Genomic DNA, 16,007 nt, shown 5'->3' with positions numbered 1-16,007 from the left:
TTCTTCAAGCATTTTTATGACTTAACCTTCATCATTTATAACACTGAGGAGAAAATGGGAAATCAATATCCTATTGATCTGCAATCCAAAACCTAAAGGCTAATTAACTTTACCCTCTTACTCTTTACACTCTTACTTAAGAAAATAACTGAACTACGTAGTTCCTCTGTAGTGTCATGTGTCGCAAAAAACAACAATAAAAAACGCTTCTAAATTCTGGAAATGATTGAAACATATTGAAGTGTATGTTTGTGTTTTCAGATGCCATAGTGACAGAAGGAGGAGAAAACTTCAGTCAGGGTCAGAGACAACTGTTCTGTCTGGCCAGAGCCTTCGTCAGGAAAAGCAGTATCCTTATCATGGACGAAGCCACGGCATCCATAGACATGGCAACGGTGAGTGTGTAATTAAACAAAGAGCATCTTTAAGGCAGAGAGTGGAGAGCAGGTGTGAAGAGAGAGGAAAGAAATGAGAAAATCAGAGAAAGGGGAGGTGAAGGACACGAGAAGTGCAGGGGTGACACAAAGTGCACGCGGTAATTTTCATCTGGGGGCATGGCAACAAAGAAAATGAAGGAAAAGCTGACAGACTGAATGATTTGTGAATAGATGTGCACTTCGTTCTTTTGTAGAGTAATATTAAAAGAGGTACAGAACGAGAAAAAAAAAACCTCAGCAGTTTTAGGAGTAAACCTTTAACTGATGCTTTTTGATGCAAGGAGAAAAAGTGTAGGAGAAAACATGCATGAAGCGCCAAGAGAAAATCTGAAATAGAAGGAAAATACTGAGCGCACCGAGAGCCTGAGGGGAATTTCAGGAAATGGTTGCTCTGTACTTAAAAGCCTCTCTTGTATGATTGGCCACAAAGAGCACCAGTTCCAGCTTACAATAAGGCAGCAGCACTGCCCTCAAGGAAACACAGTTGAGCCTGTAAGAAGGGACCAGACAATAAACAAGAGAGATGATGGTTTGAACAATAACGGTGAAAATCGATTTTTTTTTTTAAACAACATGAATGATGATGTTAACTATCGAAAGCACCTTTTGTTTTTACACAAACTCTGCATCCCAGTGAAAATAAAAGCATGTTTGCTTAAACTAACCTCCCTGCCTCCATCTCCACAGGAGAGCATCCTGCAGAAAGTGGTGATGACTGCTTTTGCTGATCGAACAGTAGTTATCATAGCAGTGAGTATATCCCCCTTGCCATTTACAGTAATGCATACAGCTTCGGCATTATCACAAGGACTGCTGACCTTTGCACTGCACTACTGACGCTTTAACCTTGAAAAGCTACAAATACGGTGCTAGTTATTGAAAGAGGAAATCACGGCATGTTTCTGGTCTTATTCTTTGTTATTGCAATTACATTATAGAGTAATAAAAGAGGTAAAAAAAAAAAAGTATGATAAAATGTGTGGTGCTCACTTTTGATATTTCTCATGAAATATTTAAGAAAAAAAGGCAAACAGCCAGAAACCTGATGAACTCTGGTATTTACAGTGGATGCAACCACACACTTAATTTACCAGCCAATATAAAGATGTGCATACAGCTTTTTCTATCGCAGCTTTGTTTCTAAACCGTCCGAGTGATCTAGCATTGGCTGGACTGCTCACTGCAGTAATTACTTTCTTCTGCTCTGTCGCGCAGCATCGCGTCCACACCATTCTCAATGCCGACCTGGTGATCGTGATGAAGCGGGGGATCATCCTTGAGTACGACAGACCCCAGGCTCTGCTGGACAAGGAGGACAGTGTCTTCGCCTCCTTTGTGCAAGCGGACAAGTAGCACAAGAAGAGGAAGATTGTGGAAGCATTAAAGGAAGACATTCAAAGTGCAATTGATCCCATGGAATATATTCCTTTTATTTTTTAACCATGTTGTATTATATTTGTACATAAGAATGTTAATGCTTTGTTAATAAAACATAAATTATCCTTAAAGTGTGTGTCCAGAGTTATTTGTGCAGTGAGATTGGGGTTTATGACTAAAAGTGTGTTTTGGGCATGTGTTAAACTTGCTGTTTGAAACTGATTAGTCATCACAGGATTGTAAGTTTAAATTGACCTGGAGCTAAGCAGACAAATAAATGCACACTGCCAGAAACAAAGCATGCTATAAACATTCTTCATGTGCTTCTGGTGGGATTGAGGCTGCACTTGATGGAGTGAACACTGACAATCTGACAATAGAAATTTATAAAGCTGGGATGGGCTCGGAGATGAAAAACAAAACAGACAAGATCTGGTTTCTGTGGTTGACCAGCCCACTGCCTGCTAGTGCCTAATGTTGTTTAAGTTACAAACACCCCGACCATTATATGATCGGATAATATGCTGCCTGTGGCATAGCAGCTACACGGCTGAACAGTTCTTAATGCGTCCTGGTCTCTCCTGCATTCTCATTGAAAATGAAAGGAAGGGCACCACTCTGGTGGTAATGGTGGTGGTGGTGGGAGGGAGGGACTGCCTCTCCACCTCACATCGTCTCCTTCTCACGTTACCAAGCTATAGCGAAGTAGCGAGATCAGCAAAGAGCCAAGTGCGCCTCATGAGCCTGCCTCCTCATCCAAATGTGATAAAACTCAGCTCAGAGGCCCATTACGCGGCGATAGAAGGAACATTTTACATCTCACTCGATTTCCTTCACGCACAGGGCCGCGGTGAGTGCGTACCAACGCAGCGGTAGATGGAGATCACAATTGGAACAAAGCGGTGTGGCACAACTACGCCTGGTCACTCTATTTTGTGAGTGACGGCGGCAGCTGCGGAGCTGTTAGAAGAATCTTCTCATGGGATTTGGCGGTTGTGAGGCGCCTGATCTGGAGGCAACGTGAGGAGCACACATACCTCCAGAAAACAGGGCACAACAAGGCTCTCCCTTCCTGCGCCCGACAGCTGCCGAAAAGCTGACACTGCACCGGTGAGTACCGGCTGGTAAGAGAAGTCACCAGGAGAGAGGAGAAAAATTCTTTTTTTCCCCCATCCAAGCACAAGCAGGCAGCACCTTCAAAGCGAAACGACTGTGGGTACGTAGCATGGGAGCGCTATGTTGTCCAGGAAAGGACTCATTCCTGAAGATTACTTGCTTACACGTTTGGCCGAGGATGTTCTGCAGCCCAAGTTCAAGGCGAAAGCGGGGAAGGCTCGGTTTGTCTCCAAGAACGGCACATGCAATGTGGCGCATACCAACATCCGAGAGCAGGGCCGATTCTTGCAGGATGTGTTTACCACGCTCGTGGATTTAAAATGGCTTCACACGCTCATCATTTTCACCATGTCGTTTCTGTGCAGCTGGCTCCTTTTTGGAATGATCTGGTGGCTCGTTGCGTTTGCGCACGGCGACTTGGACCAGAGCGGAGACGACTTTATCCCGTGCGTAACGGATATTCACTCCTTCTCCTCCGCGTTTCTGTTCTCTATAGAGGTCCAAGTGACCATAGGCTTCGGGGGCCGGATGATCACGGAGGAATGCGTCTCCGCTATCATCATTCTGATCGTGCAAAACATCGTCGGGTTGGTAATCAACGCCATCATGCTTGGCTGCATCTTCATGAAAACCGCTCAGGCCAACAGGCGCGCGGAGACGCTCATTTTCAGCAAATACGCTGTTATCTCCGTCCGAAACAACAAGCTCTGCTTTATGGTTCGCATTGGGGATCTGAGGAAAAGCATGATCATCAGCGCCACCGTGCGAATGCAGGTTGTCAAGAGAACCACCACGGAGGAGGGTGAGGTGGTGCCACTAGACCAAATCGACATACACATGGATAACCCAGTGGGTACCAATGGCATCTTCCTGGTATCTCCGCTCATCATCTGTCACATAATTGACAAGCACAGCCCCCTTTACGAGCTTTCCGCCTCTGATCTGTTACACCAAGACATAGAGGTGATCGTTGTGTTGGAGGGGGTGGTGGAGACCACCGGTATCACCACCCAGGCCAGGACGTCCTACGTGTCTGAGGAGATCCTGTGGGGACAGCGCTTTGTGCCTACAGTGTCCGAAGAGGACGGCATGTACGCAGTGGACTACTCCAAGTTTGGCAACACTGTGAAGGTCCCAACACCTTGCTGCAGCGCTAAGAAACTGGATGAGGCAGGTGGCATCGCTCGGTTTAAACTGACCGAGGGCGTCACCTTGCGGGCGTCAGTAAGAAGACGTCGGGGCTCCGCGGTGGCTCGAAGGTCCAGGCTGGAGACCATGAAAACTTAAGAGTGTGCAAATCATGTCTGCGAGCATTTTGTATGAGAGTTAACAGTCTAAGATTGGTGGTTATTGATTCAGATAATCATATTTATTTTATAACATATGGCAGAGATTACCTGTAATCAACAATCAGCATATATTCTCTCCAGCCGTATGCAGCCAGTGCGCACAACATGCTTTTATACTCAGGGTCAGCGTGAAAATGAGATAGAATGCACTGATGATTAGAAGTGACTGCTGTATCAAGAGTGAATCAGCTTGTCTTTTATTTAAACAAAAAAGTGACTGCATGTGTCCTAAATAAATAAAAGAACGCTGCTAGAAATGGTGTTGTGAATGGAGCGTCACAAGACGGAAATGAGATTAGAACAATGAGGCACTCCCACAATTAAGCAAGGCGTTCTCAACATGCGGAAGAACTCATTAGTATATCCCCTGATTTTACACAGAATAAGTTACAGCACAGTAGGCTGTAGCATTAAAATAAATAAATAAATACAAATCTGCACTACAGTTTCTCATTACTCTAGTCGATGGCTACATAGCTGTCAGCTACTCTGACAAAGATTAAAATACAGTCAAAGATTAGGGCTGAAGAAGCAATCATACCCAAACCCAACTCTATAGGCTGGATCAAACAAATCTTACAGTTCCCACAGTACAGTCAAAAGAATCATTTACATTTTATGAGATCGCATTTTCCACTTGCAGAAAAAAGGAGAGATATAAAGTATAAAATATATTTATTACAGAAGCATCATGGATGAGATTGTGCTATACTCAAGTATGACCTCCCTCCAGTAAGCTCTTTTTAAGTTTCACATGCACCCTTCCACAAAGTCTCTCCAGATAAGGAACTAAAGGTTTTGGCATTTTCTCCCCAAACAGACAGGCAGCCAGACTGCCCTCGAGGTCTCCACAGAGGCCAAACAGAAGAAAACCGAGTTCTTCACTCTCCAAAAAAGACATCTTTTGCTTGCCTCCCATCTTCCATTCATTCTAACAAGCTTCTCGTCATACTAAAGAACCTTTGATCACCATTACAAAAGGGTCAGCACATGCTGAGTAGTATTTTAGGTTAGGAGCGAGGTGTAAACAAAAATTCCAGTGTGAAGTTGGCGGAGTTCCCATTAAAATGATCACATCAGGCTGCTTCTTCAATTTCCACAAAACACAAAAACAAACAAAAGACACAGAGACAGCTGGCATTTCTCTCTTTTATTAGATTATAATCCGCAGAGCTTAAAATATTAAATTGCTTTTAACTTAGTTAATAATTAAAATACATAAAAACAAGAGCCAGAACTGAGGAACCCTGCAAAAAAAGTTAAAATAAATAAAAAAGGAGAATTATAAATTTAATCCTCCTCCATACAGAGGCTATTTCTGACAGAACCCGCTTGTGATTCTTTGTACAGTAAAGTCCAAGCAGACTGTGCATTTTCTATACATGTGTAATGATACTGTCATCATTTCCAAAGTAATTTTTCCTCTGATATATATATGTAAAAAAGCAAATTTAAAGGGACTGGTAAAAATAAAATAGATTTTTATTTTGCACTGGAATTACTGGTTTAAACAGCAGAGCAGTGTCACACCATTGCCCTCACCTCTCACTCCGTCCCTCTCTCCCCCTCTCTGCGCCTGCAGACATTACCTCATGTCTTTGTCCTTCTGTGCTGCTGGAGTGAGTGGGTGGAGATGGTGTTGGTGGGTTGAGGGGCTGCTGCTGTGTGAGACACCAGCAAACAGCTCTGATTCACCTTATACAGGCACCAATCTGTCTCAAAGTCTCGATTCTCTGATAGGATTAAATATCTCTCATACAATCTTTATATTCTCTTCTCCGTCTCCCTGTTTCTGTGGCATCTTCCACATCTTTGCTGCCCTCTAAAGGTAAGCTCTGGGATATTTTTGTTAAGGGGTTCCCCTGGTGATTATTTGACTATATTGTAGTTAAACACAATCGACATCTGTCTGAGCAGTCTGGTGAACAAGGGATAGAGAATGAAAATGAGTAGAGTCTCTCTGGCAGCAGTGACGTATTCTCTCAGGTCCTGAGTAGGAAGCGCTTTAATCATCCCCCACATAAACAACCCAAAACAGTGATTGGCTAGTATCGCCCCTGTCAGGCAGTAACATGGCTCCCTACTGGCCAGGGTAGTGGCCGTGCACCTGTCGGCCGCCTCCCACTGCCGAAGGGGGGAAGGACAAGCCCACAAATCAGCAGAGATGCCTCTTCTCCACACATCAACAACACTGTACAATAGTAGGTCGAAGCAAAGCAGAGCCCCCCTTCCTGTACTGTATGTTAGGCAGAGGATAGAGGGAGGTGAAGTGCTGACAAACACACTGCACCTCCCTCTCAAACCAAAAATAAAAAGTCAACAAAAAATAAAAGAAAATAAAAACCAAAAAAATAAAACACATACTTGTTCCTAGTTTAAATTGCAGAGAAGGTGGGAGGAATTTGTCCCTTGGAGGAACGCTCACGCCAATTCCTGCTGGCGTGACAAACCCCTCCCCGCCACCCCAACCCTCCCACTTGAAAAAAATCCCTCCTCCCCCCCTTTCCTTCCGGCTGGTTGGTTGGAGTTGTAGCGAAATATAAGGGTAGTGGAAGGTCTCTTAAGTCCTGCTTGCACCAGGGCCTGGCTGTCTGTCCTTCTCCATCTGATCTTCTAACACCCCCGCGGCTGCCGTTTCACCACCGCCCCCCCGCTCATCTCTCCGTCACGTGGTTTTGTGAAGAAGGGGAGGGTGCTGTGGCAGAGGGGGCCGGGGTTAGTGCTGGCAGCGGGGCAGGGGTGCAGAGGATTTCGGACAGGTCGTCCATGATACAGGTCTCCTTGGGGTCGACCAGGTTGAATTCCCTTACGAAAACGATGAAATGTGCATACAGAGTGTTCAAGTGGCCCTGCAGTTCCAGAGCCACCGTCTCTTTAAAGTGCGCCCAGTAGAGGTGAGCCAGCACGTGGAACAGGTACCGGCAGATCTTCTTTACCAAGGACTCAAAGGAGTTGGGGAACTCTTTGCCTGAAGCGAGAAAAAGACAAAAACAATAATAACTAAATGACTGAGCTTTTGGCAGTATTATGAACTGGCTCGTGTTGCCAGTCCCTGAATAAAATATTATAACTTGGTGTGAATGCAAAACTAAAGATGCAGCACTGCTGCAGGTTTGCATTAAAAGTGAGTTATTTAAAAAGTGCTGATAATATTCATTGCTTAGATAATAGACTCACAAAGCCTTTTGATTGCAATCTACAATTTCTTCCTGCCCTTACTCACTGGACTGCTGCTGATTTATGGTACCCTACACTTCCACATCTGCACCAGCAGGGGGAAGTAAAGTGCTTTAACACTTCAGAGCTGCTCTGGCCCGCACTCACCATATTTTGTAGGAAAGATTTCCTCATCTGTGACCAGTTTCTGACAAAGACTCATTACAAAGTCTACATATTGTGGAGCAGTGCACTTCGTCTTCTTCCCCTTCTCGTCATACCAGTAGTATATTCTAGAAAGAGAGTAACACAGAGGAAATGTCACAAACCCTGTTATTACAACAACATTAAGACATATGAATGGAGAACAGGATGTGATTACACAGCAGTGATCAGAGCTTTAATAATCATAATGAATGCTGCTGAAAGAATGTGTGGCTCATGTAGCAGCAGCAGCATTAGCTCAGACAAAAGTATTTGCTAGAACAGAAACAAACAAGCAGGAAGATAAAATAACACAAGTGACAATTGGCTCATGAAACATCATTTGCTTGGTTTCCTCATCGAGGAAAAACCCAGCCCTCTAATCAGAGTATCACTGTATGACTGAAAGTGATACGTCAATCTTATGTACAAACTAGATATTATGTTTGCATTTTTTGGCTACAGCGGATCCCGTGACTCTGAGTTTTAATTTCCTGATCGGGCCACATTGCCTCTTGCTGACACTGATCCCCCGTCAGTCCTGCTGCTGGGCAAACATTTCCGCGGGGGCTGACCCAGATAACTGAATTGTAAGCAGCTGGCTTGGAAACATGGTTAACAAAAGGTCAAACGGGAGGTCAGCAGGCACCTTAGAGATAGATGAATGAGCCACAGGCGGCTTTTCGCGGGCTGTCAGGAGACGAGATGTTGAGACAGAAAAGGCAAAATAACCACAGGGACCAGAGATGATCTCTGAGCTGGAAAGGCCAGTGAATAAGCAGATAAAATGTGAGTGCAGGTGTAGCGGTCTGCAGTGCGGCTGTGGGAGGCAGCAGGGCAGACATAACAAAACCTGAGGAATGTAAAGTGTCCACATAGCTGATCCTCCAGGAGGCCAACTACTGACCACAACAGCAAGACATGACACTTACAATACACTAACAGACAGACAGTCTAATACTGTGTGCATGTGGGAGACTGGCTAAACTACAAATATACCTGTGCTGCTAAATACACAGAGACGAGCAGACATGGTACAGATAACACAGTGACTTAGTCAGACTTCATGAACGGGGCACAGACAGCTTTTCAAATTTAATATGCTTTTGCTTAACCTTTAGTTTGTCTCTTTTATAGTGTCCTCGGTTTTTTGTTGAATTGTTAGAGGATATAGTTAAGAAGAAAAAGAATTTATAAAAAAAAAAATCAAAACACTAAAATTGTTCGAGTGTGTACAACGAGCGCCTCTAGAGATGTAAGAAGAAATAAAGATCTGATCACAAAACAAGATCAAATTAAGTAAATCTAATTCAGGATACTTTATAAAACATTACTTTATGCCTTTTTCAGCTTTCTGTCTACTGCAAGTTTTGGTTCAATTGTATCTCTTAATTTCCTTCCTTCCTTTTTTTTGTTTTTAAATACTGACTTACACAAAAACTGACTGTGCAGTGAATGTTTAGCTTCGAACTAAGTGACTGGATAATGCTTTTTTTATTCTTTCCTAATGACGTACGTTTTTATAACAATGCTGAAGAAGTGGGTGTATTTTCAGAAACAGAATCTAAACTGGAAACATCTATAAGAACTCAATGTATAGTGAACACAGTGAGCACTTCTATCCACCCACCTACACAAAATGGGTCTAAATAGTTACCAAATGGTTCTGTTGCCCTCAGAGCTCATGGAAACATTTTCTTCCAAAAATAGTGCTCAGCTCTGCCCTTGGGCAGGGGCACTGACGCTGCTGCTGTGACTGGGCCTCAGTTAGTTTTAACCACAGAGGGCGGCGCGATGCCAGGTCCTGCATAGGCAGGAAAAGGCGGGGTGCTGGGCACCAGGCAGCGAAGAAAGGTACAATCCTAAATGCTGGGCTTACATTTGGAGTTCAGAGGAGTCATTAAACAAACCATTTTCATTTTCACTTCAACTCTGCGTCTTTAATATTCAAGACATTAACTCACAAACAAAAACCTGTTAATCTGCTCCAACGCCTCCTCCGGTCACATATCCCAGGTGAAGCATGTTTGTCTTATTTGTCAGGGTGTGGGTTAGAAGCAGTAGCTTAAGGTGACAACAGCGGAAAACTCCATTGTCTGACAGCTGAACTCGTGATTACTGTCAAACACCAGGTTGTTTGTCTATCTCTCAGAATTCGGCTTGAATGATTGCATTACTTACAATGTGTTAAGAGGTGTTTAGTGATTTTTGCGGTTTTTCAAAGTGTGGCTAATCTAGTTTTTCGAGCCTTCAGCAGACACAGGGGAAAAGAAGGCCTCTTTTTAAGAGTCAAGGCCTCATAAAAAGACCGCACCACACCTCAACAGGGGACACAAGTTCAATAAATACTTAAGAGTTAGTCATAATCCCCTTGTGTTAACATGAGATGGATACACTTCTATGCCAGGGTTATCCTAAACAAACTAATGTAAAGATATGCCTAATTTACTGCACATAGTAGTGATAAACCAGTTTAGTACAAAAGGTATGGGTCTAAAAACGTGACAAGTTTCAAAAAATATCCTGTGGGATGACTTCAGAGCGATACACATTTCAGCCCCTGGACTGGAACCGATTGCTAACAAATGGCAAGAGATTAAAGGAAGACATCCTGGTGACACTTTGATCAGAGAATCAAGGAAATGTGTGTGTGATGTGAGTGTAATGATATTAGCAGGGTTCAGACAGCAGCAAAAAAAATCACAGGCTGGACTGCAAGGCATTGAAGCTGAACCTGGCCCAGGGTACAGTTATTAGCATGTGGACTCTACATTTGCCAGACTATATCAGGTTTTCGTCTGTGCAAGCTAGTGATAATAATGAAAAGAGGAAAACTGGTGATAAAAAAGGGCATGCCTTGGGTGCAACATCTAAGCACATCAAAGCACAGCAGCCCTAACCTTCTGTTTGTGAGGGGCAGCCAATCAGAAAAAAGTTGACTGAATGGGTGAGTGGCCTTAAAGGCCCCCTTCCCAGACCTGAGAACCTGGAGGAAGGACTAGTGTAAAATAAGGATCATTTTTGAACTGCCAATCATGTTAATAAATTCAAAAAACATAACATGAAGCTTCAGATGAGCTGAACAGATCTCCTTGAAAGCTTTGAAATATGCACATTTCTATACTGTGTGGGTAGTTAGAAGACCGAGCACCTCATCGGGGTTGTGAGTTCGCCCTTGCTGACCAGAGAAGCGTTGCTTAATGAATTATCCAATAGGACACCAGATTTCTGATGAATAAACCAATAAGGGCTCTCCAGGTGAGTGATGAATAAACCAGAAGTGTGGGCGATAACTTACGTGTTGCAGGCCGTCATGGCTTGACAGATCTCCCCAGTGCAGAACTCTGAGATAGTGCTGTACTGAAGATTGATAAGATTGAAGAATGTTGTTGCTGTGGGAAAGAGATGAGAGAGCACAAGACTGTTGGTCATCCACAACACAGGAATTATAACAACACTAATGCACAGGCAAATATTGGTATGCCAGTGGGTGAATGACCGTAAGAAGATATGTTATTGTCACGTTCTTCTTTGGCTCGTGAGGACACACCTAAAATTGTATACGCAATGCTTAGTGGGCAGTCAGAGTCACATGCGCACACACTAATTCCAATTACCACATCCTTCAAAAGATGGTTTTGTTTCTGATGCACACAAAGAAAGGGAGGAGGCGTTGACAAGCATTCACCTAAAACAGACAGGTATTTTTGCTGCAAGGTAAAACTCCTGCTCAGCCATATATGCTTGCACAACAGTGTAACAAAGCAAAGCTGGGGTCTATACGGGCTCAAGAAAACTATTCAACTGTCAACATGCTTGCAGTCCTAGTTGTAGGAAAACCCGTCCGTCTTACTTGTTATCTTACTTGTAGTGTGAGATTCCTTAAGTAATATGTCTTCTGTGACTGTTTTTTTAAAGCTTTGAACTAGAAGAGGGACTCCCAATGTAATCATCTCCAACAACAGGAGGCATAAATACGCTAAATAAGGAAAAAATGTCAACCAATTTTTACAAAGGAAATAAGTAATAGAGTATTATATGATTTTCATTTAGATCCCTTGCTATTCCCATTAGGATTAAACTACCATCCCACTAGTTCCCACATATTTTTTTCCCTGCGCAACATAGAAGCCTGAAGTTGGAAAATATTTAGTAAAAATGACATCATTATTTATTTGGTTACAAGAAAAAAAAAATCTAAACATTGCTCCACCCAACTGAGTTTCCTGGAAGCTAAACCTCAGTCACTGATGGATACAATTTGATATATGCAAGCTTGTATAACTTAATTTTCATGGTGAAAAACTTATCGGCATGTGAAATCACATCCCGTCTGTTGTTATGCAACAGTGTTTTATTAGCTAAAATAAAAAGGAAAGAAGAATTCCCCCCATCCCCCTGCACGCACCGTAGTGGTTTGGATATGTAACCAAAGCAAAGTCAAAAAGAAAGTCTGAGACTGATCCAGCTGCCGGGTCATAGAAAGCTGACTAAACTCCAGAAGTGACGCTCATAATGGCAAATATACATTTCGGTAAAGGCTGACACGCCGCACTGAGAGTGGCTGTAAATGGTGGCGTGTAGTGTTGCACCGGGAACAGTCTCTAAACTGTGCCAGGCCTGGATCATGTTAAAGGCTTAGCTCCCTTGTCCTACTTGTTATATCAAGGTGAGTGACAAGCGCATATAGATGTGGAAAGCAATTCCAAGCCCCCGAGAAAACATTACAAGTGGGTGTAAACACCAAGCTTGATCAATGAGTACGGACCTCACTAAATGTCTTTTAAATGCTGAGCATCTACAAGTGTCCAACTCTATTGTTCAAATTTGTCACGACTACAACAGTCAAAGGCACTCACTGTTGCTGGCTAGCCATTCGTTGAGATCTATCTCTCTGGGCAGCACCACCAGTTCCTTAAGGTCGAAGTCCACCACGCGGACTTTCGTGAACTCTGGTTCCAAGTACTGTTTCTTCTCTTCTGCTGGCGGCTTCTTTCCATTTGGCTTCGTTTTGGACTTCCTGGAATATAGAAGACAAGAGGGCAGATTAATAAAATGATAAGGGTGCCGATAAGGCAAATACAAGATAAAGTGAAGCAGGAGAAGAAATTTACAAGTGCCTGAGATTTATGCCAGCTGTAAAACTACAGTTTAGTTTGAGTCTGTAAAAAATGAAAGTTGTTCAGGCTGCTGAAAAAAAACACATATATTCTACAAGCAGCCTTTCAAGATGAGCTGGTCAAATGATAAGCCAACAGTAAATATAGAAACAAAACAGCCCAAGTTAGTACTTCAGTAAAATTCCACTGATAAACAGGGAAGTCAGCATAAAATAACTGGTATGCATCCAATGCATAACAGATTGCAAAAATATCAGTTACGAAACACAAACGTTCTGTGACTTTTCCATCGTTTGATTAACAGCAGCCTAAAGAGACCAAACAAAAGAGCCCTTTGTTACTGTACCTATCCTCCAACTCTGGCTCAATACCGAATGTTTGTAGAATAGCTTCTATAAAGGCAGCCATCTCCAGCGCCTTGTACTTCCACTGTTAGTTTTAGCGCTGCAGTGTGATATTGCACTCTGCCAGAGTTCCCAGGGCTGAGCCCTTTCTTCCCTCAGCTCCTGCTCAGTGAAGGCACTGCCTTCCTGGGTTAAAGGTTGAAAATCTTAACAAGCAGCAGACTTTGCGCAATCAACTGTCCACCCATCTTCCTTTTTCACAATTTTAAAAGTTAGGACTAATAATAACCAGCTTAATCTGGTATTCCATTCAAGCCTTTCCACACCCTGTAAAGACTATTATTCTTCTCGAATTATACATACGTCTTTATTTCCCTCCTACTTGCCAGTGCTACGCTGTTTTGGTTTGCTGAAGGACAAAGCAGGTTCAGTTTGCTCCTTAAATTTATTGTGCTACTGCTGACCTTTATTTCCAGCCTTTTTGAACTTATTGCAAATTCCCCTCATCCTCTTTTCTCCACAACCTCCAAACACAATGATCCATCAATGTGTTCTCGGCTCTTGCCTTCTCTCCTTTACTTCCTGTTCACAGCTCACCCCACTGGAGTTTACAGGAGGAAAGTTAATTGGCTTGTTTTTCTGCATGAAAAAGGGTATTAAATTCACGGAGGAAGAGCATAGAAGGGCAAAAGAGAGCAGGCAGAAGTAGAAAGGAATGGAGCAAGGAGGGAAGATCAACACAGGCCCAGCTGATATCCATGGGAACTAATAAACACTTTCAAAACACGACTGGACTGTAAAGCACGAGGCCTCTTGGCCAGAGCTCCGTGTTCAAAAGCCTTTCACTGTTTAATTCCGTTCTCCAGGAAGCATCGCCCAGCTTTCCACCTCAGCAAACAAGGAAAGGCATGTCAACATAATACAGACAGATACAGAGCCCTGGAGCTTTTTACTTTGTAAATGTTTAAGACACCCCCGCCCCGTTTCCTTACATGTTCACTGTCTCCTAATTTATCTGTCAGACAAATGCTTAGCTGTAAACTGTCTTCTGGATGCGTCTGAAAACACTGAAAGACTCACACTTGCATAGTCACACTTGCAGACACACACCAAAGGTTGCAAAGGTGCTAAAGGTTCTTGTTTGTTGGGAAATTATTCGGATGTTTCAGTCAGGCAGTACCTGAGCTTGTTTTGGCATCATTTATAAAAAACAAAGTAAAACCACAAGGACACTGGAGATTACACACTGATGGTTAATTATTAATGACAGGCTACTTTCTCCAGTTGCTCCACTCATCCGTCTTAAGGCATCCCTTTCTGTCCTTTCCTCCCATCCTTCTCTCCTCACAGCACCATTTACACTGTACTTTGAATCTACGACGTAGGTACAGTGCAACTGTAAACTGCAACTATCTAGACTTACTCTTAATTGTCCTGCCCAACCAGCTTTCAATTTACCCCACACTATGAACTGTATCGAATCACATTTTAATTGCCAATCCTTTTTTCACATTTAAAGTTCCTTCAAGTGCTTGTATTTTTTCATATCTCCTTATCGCCATCTGCTTCCTTCCTCTAGCCAAAACAAACAGAAAATACCCCTCCTTCCCTCTCATGAGGGCACAGACAGATTCATGTGGTCTGTGTGGTTTTGCGCTGTAAGCTACATGTTCTATCACGTGAAAAAGCTTTTCCCGACGAAAGAGCTTCATCTTTGGATACCATAAGCTCTCACAACTTTTCAAAGGTTTTGCTAAGCCTTTCAGAACAACTGGTCAGGTCCTGTGAAAGGATCCTTTTGAAAACATTGTTTCACTGAGCCATTTCCTGCCTTTCTTTTTGTAATTTCATAATTTTCCCACACAATTGCCTCCTCCAGTTCTTACGAATATTTGAGGATAAGGGGAGGCGATGGTCTGCAGCCATTAGTTTATTTTAGGATAAAGAAAACTTCCTCTTTGCCAGCACTCCTCCCTTCACACAACTTTCTGATTGGCAATGTTCTCCAAGGCATGTTTTTGCCATAAAAGGCATCAGATGCCTCTTTCTCCTCGCCAGATCAGGGGCAGATCAGGGCAATCCAGAAGTCAGGAGTGTGGAGGAGAAAAAGAACGTGTGCCTGGCACCAGCAGAAGCAGGTCTACGATAAGGCGTCATAATCGAGAGATACATTTAAACCTGATTTATATATGAGTGGATGGCGAGAAGCAGGAAGAAACACCTGCTGGTGTTTATCTGCAATGAAAACAAAAAGGAAATAGGGCTGTTATACAGGTTAGGCAAAGTTCAGTGCTGCAGAGCTGTGGAGTAACTGACCCGACAGCTGTTCAACTCCATCCGTTATCCACTCTCACCCTTTCACTTTTCCCAGCAATGCCACCTCCCCCACCATCAAGCCATCTTCTCTCACTACCTTTCCTCTTGTACAAGACCAAAAGTACAGAGCAAATGCACTGTGTGTGTGTGTGTGTCGCGCAGACACACACATACACACCCCTAGCAGTAGCCCCATTTTCCTTTTCACAGACAACCCAGCTGGTGACAACAGCTGTGTTGTAAGCCTGATCCCACCAAAGAAAAACTAGAAGAAGCAAGTTCTATCTGGTCTGAAAGACTGTTTGTGTAGACATGTGAGCATCAAGCAAGCCAAACATGCATATACATGACGTGCAAATGTTAACTGCTGATTATTTTCTGACTGTGGGCCAAATAAATCCTGAATACGCTTGGTTCTTACAAAAGGCTCATCTAACAGAAAAGGAGGAACCTCTTGCAGGTGCGCCAAAAGCAAGTCCATCTCATTACCAGAATCTGGTTCCAATTAATCATGCCATTGGATGGGGCTACATTACCGCACTATCTTGGAGAATTAACTACAGAAGTTTCTCTAACACCATAAATTGG

General features: G+C 43.2%; 3 protein-coding genes across 13 annotated transcripts in view; 2 read left to right on the top strand and 1 right to left on the bottom strand.

Annotated features, from left to right (window-relative positions):
• The window catches only part of abcc8 (ATP-binding cassette, sub-family C (CFTR/MRP), member 8), a 59,703-nt gene extending 57,912 nt beyond the window's left edge, over window positions 1–1,791 (top strand). For all 6 annotated transcript variants that reach the window (XM_063480024.2, XM_063480021.2, XM_063480023.2 and 3 more), the window contains 3 exons: window positions 262–395; window positions 1,125–1,187; window positions 1,653–1,791. In XM_063480024.2, the coding sequence (XP_063336094.1) occupies window positions 262–395; window positions 1,125–1,187; window positions 1,653–1,790 (335 nt within the window). In that variant the 3' untranslated portion in view covers window position 1,791. The remainder of the gene's footprint in view (window positions 1–261; window positions 396–1,124; window positions 1,188–1,652) is intronic.
• A 1,254-nt stretch (window positions 1,792–3,045) lies between these two features.
• On the top strand, window positions 3,046–4,907 carry kcnj11 (potassium inwardly rectifying channel subfamily J member 11). The gene has a single exon (XM_063480026.1). The coding sequence runs from the start codon at window positions 3,051–3,053 to the stop codon at window positions 4,215–4,217; it is 1,167 nt and encodes a 388-aa protein (XP_063336096.1). The 5' UTR covers window positions 3,046–3,050; the 3' UTR covers window positions 4,218–4,907.
• A 507-nt stretch (window positions 4,908–5,414) lies between these two features.
• mob2a (MOB kinase activator 2a) overlaps window positions 5,415–16,007 on the bottom strand; it is a 54,306-nt gene continuing 43,713 nt past the window's right edge. For all 6 annotated transcript variants that reach the window (XM_063480033.1, XM_063480028.1, XM_063480032.1 and 3 more), the window contains exons 2-5: window positions 12,499–12,659; window positions 10,938–11,031; window positions 7,604–7,728; window positions 5,415–7,247 (exon numbers count right to left, since the gene is read on the bottom strand). In XM_063480033.1, coding sequence (XP_063336103.1) covers window positions 6,934–7,247; window positions 7,604–7,728; window positions 10,938–11,031; window positions 12,499–12,659 — 694 coding nt within the window. In that variant the 3' untranslated portion in view covers window positions 5,415–6,933. The remainder of the gene's footprint in view (window positions 7,248–7,603; window positions 7,729–10,937; window positions 11,032–12,498; window positions 12,660–16,007) is intronic.

Source organism: Pelmatolapia mariae, linkage group LG7 (assembly GCF_036321145.2).
Source record: "Pelmatolapia mariae isolate MD_Pm_ZW linkage group LG7, Pm_UMD_F_2, whole genome shotgun sequence".
NCBI lineage: Eukaryota > Metazoa > Chordata > Actinopteri > Cichliformes > Cichlidae > Pelmatolapia > Pelmatolapia mariae.
Note: the sequence above shows the minus strand (reverse complement) of the source record. Positions and strands in the feature narration are given on the sequence as shown.

Bases quoted from the DNA above. Each gene is read 5' to 3' on its own strand.
- kcnj11 (XM_063480026.1), top strand. From the start codon at position 3,051: ATGTTGTCCAGGAAAGGACTCATTCCTGAAGATTACTTGCTTACACGT.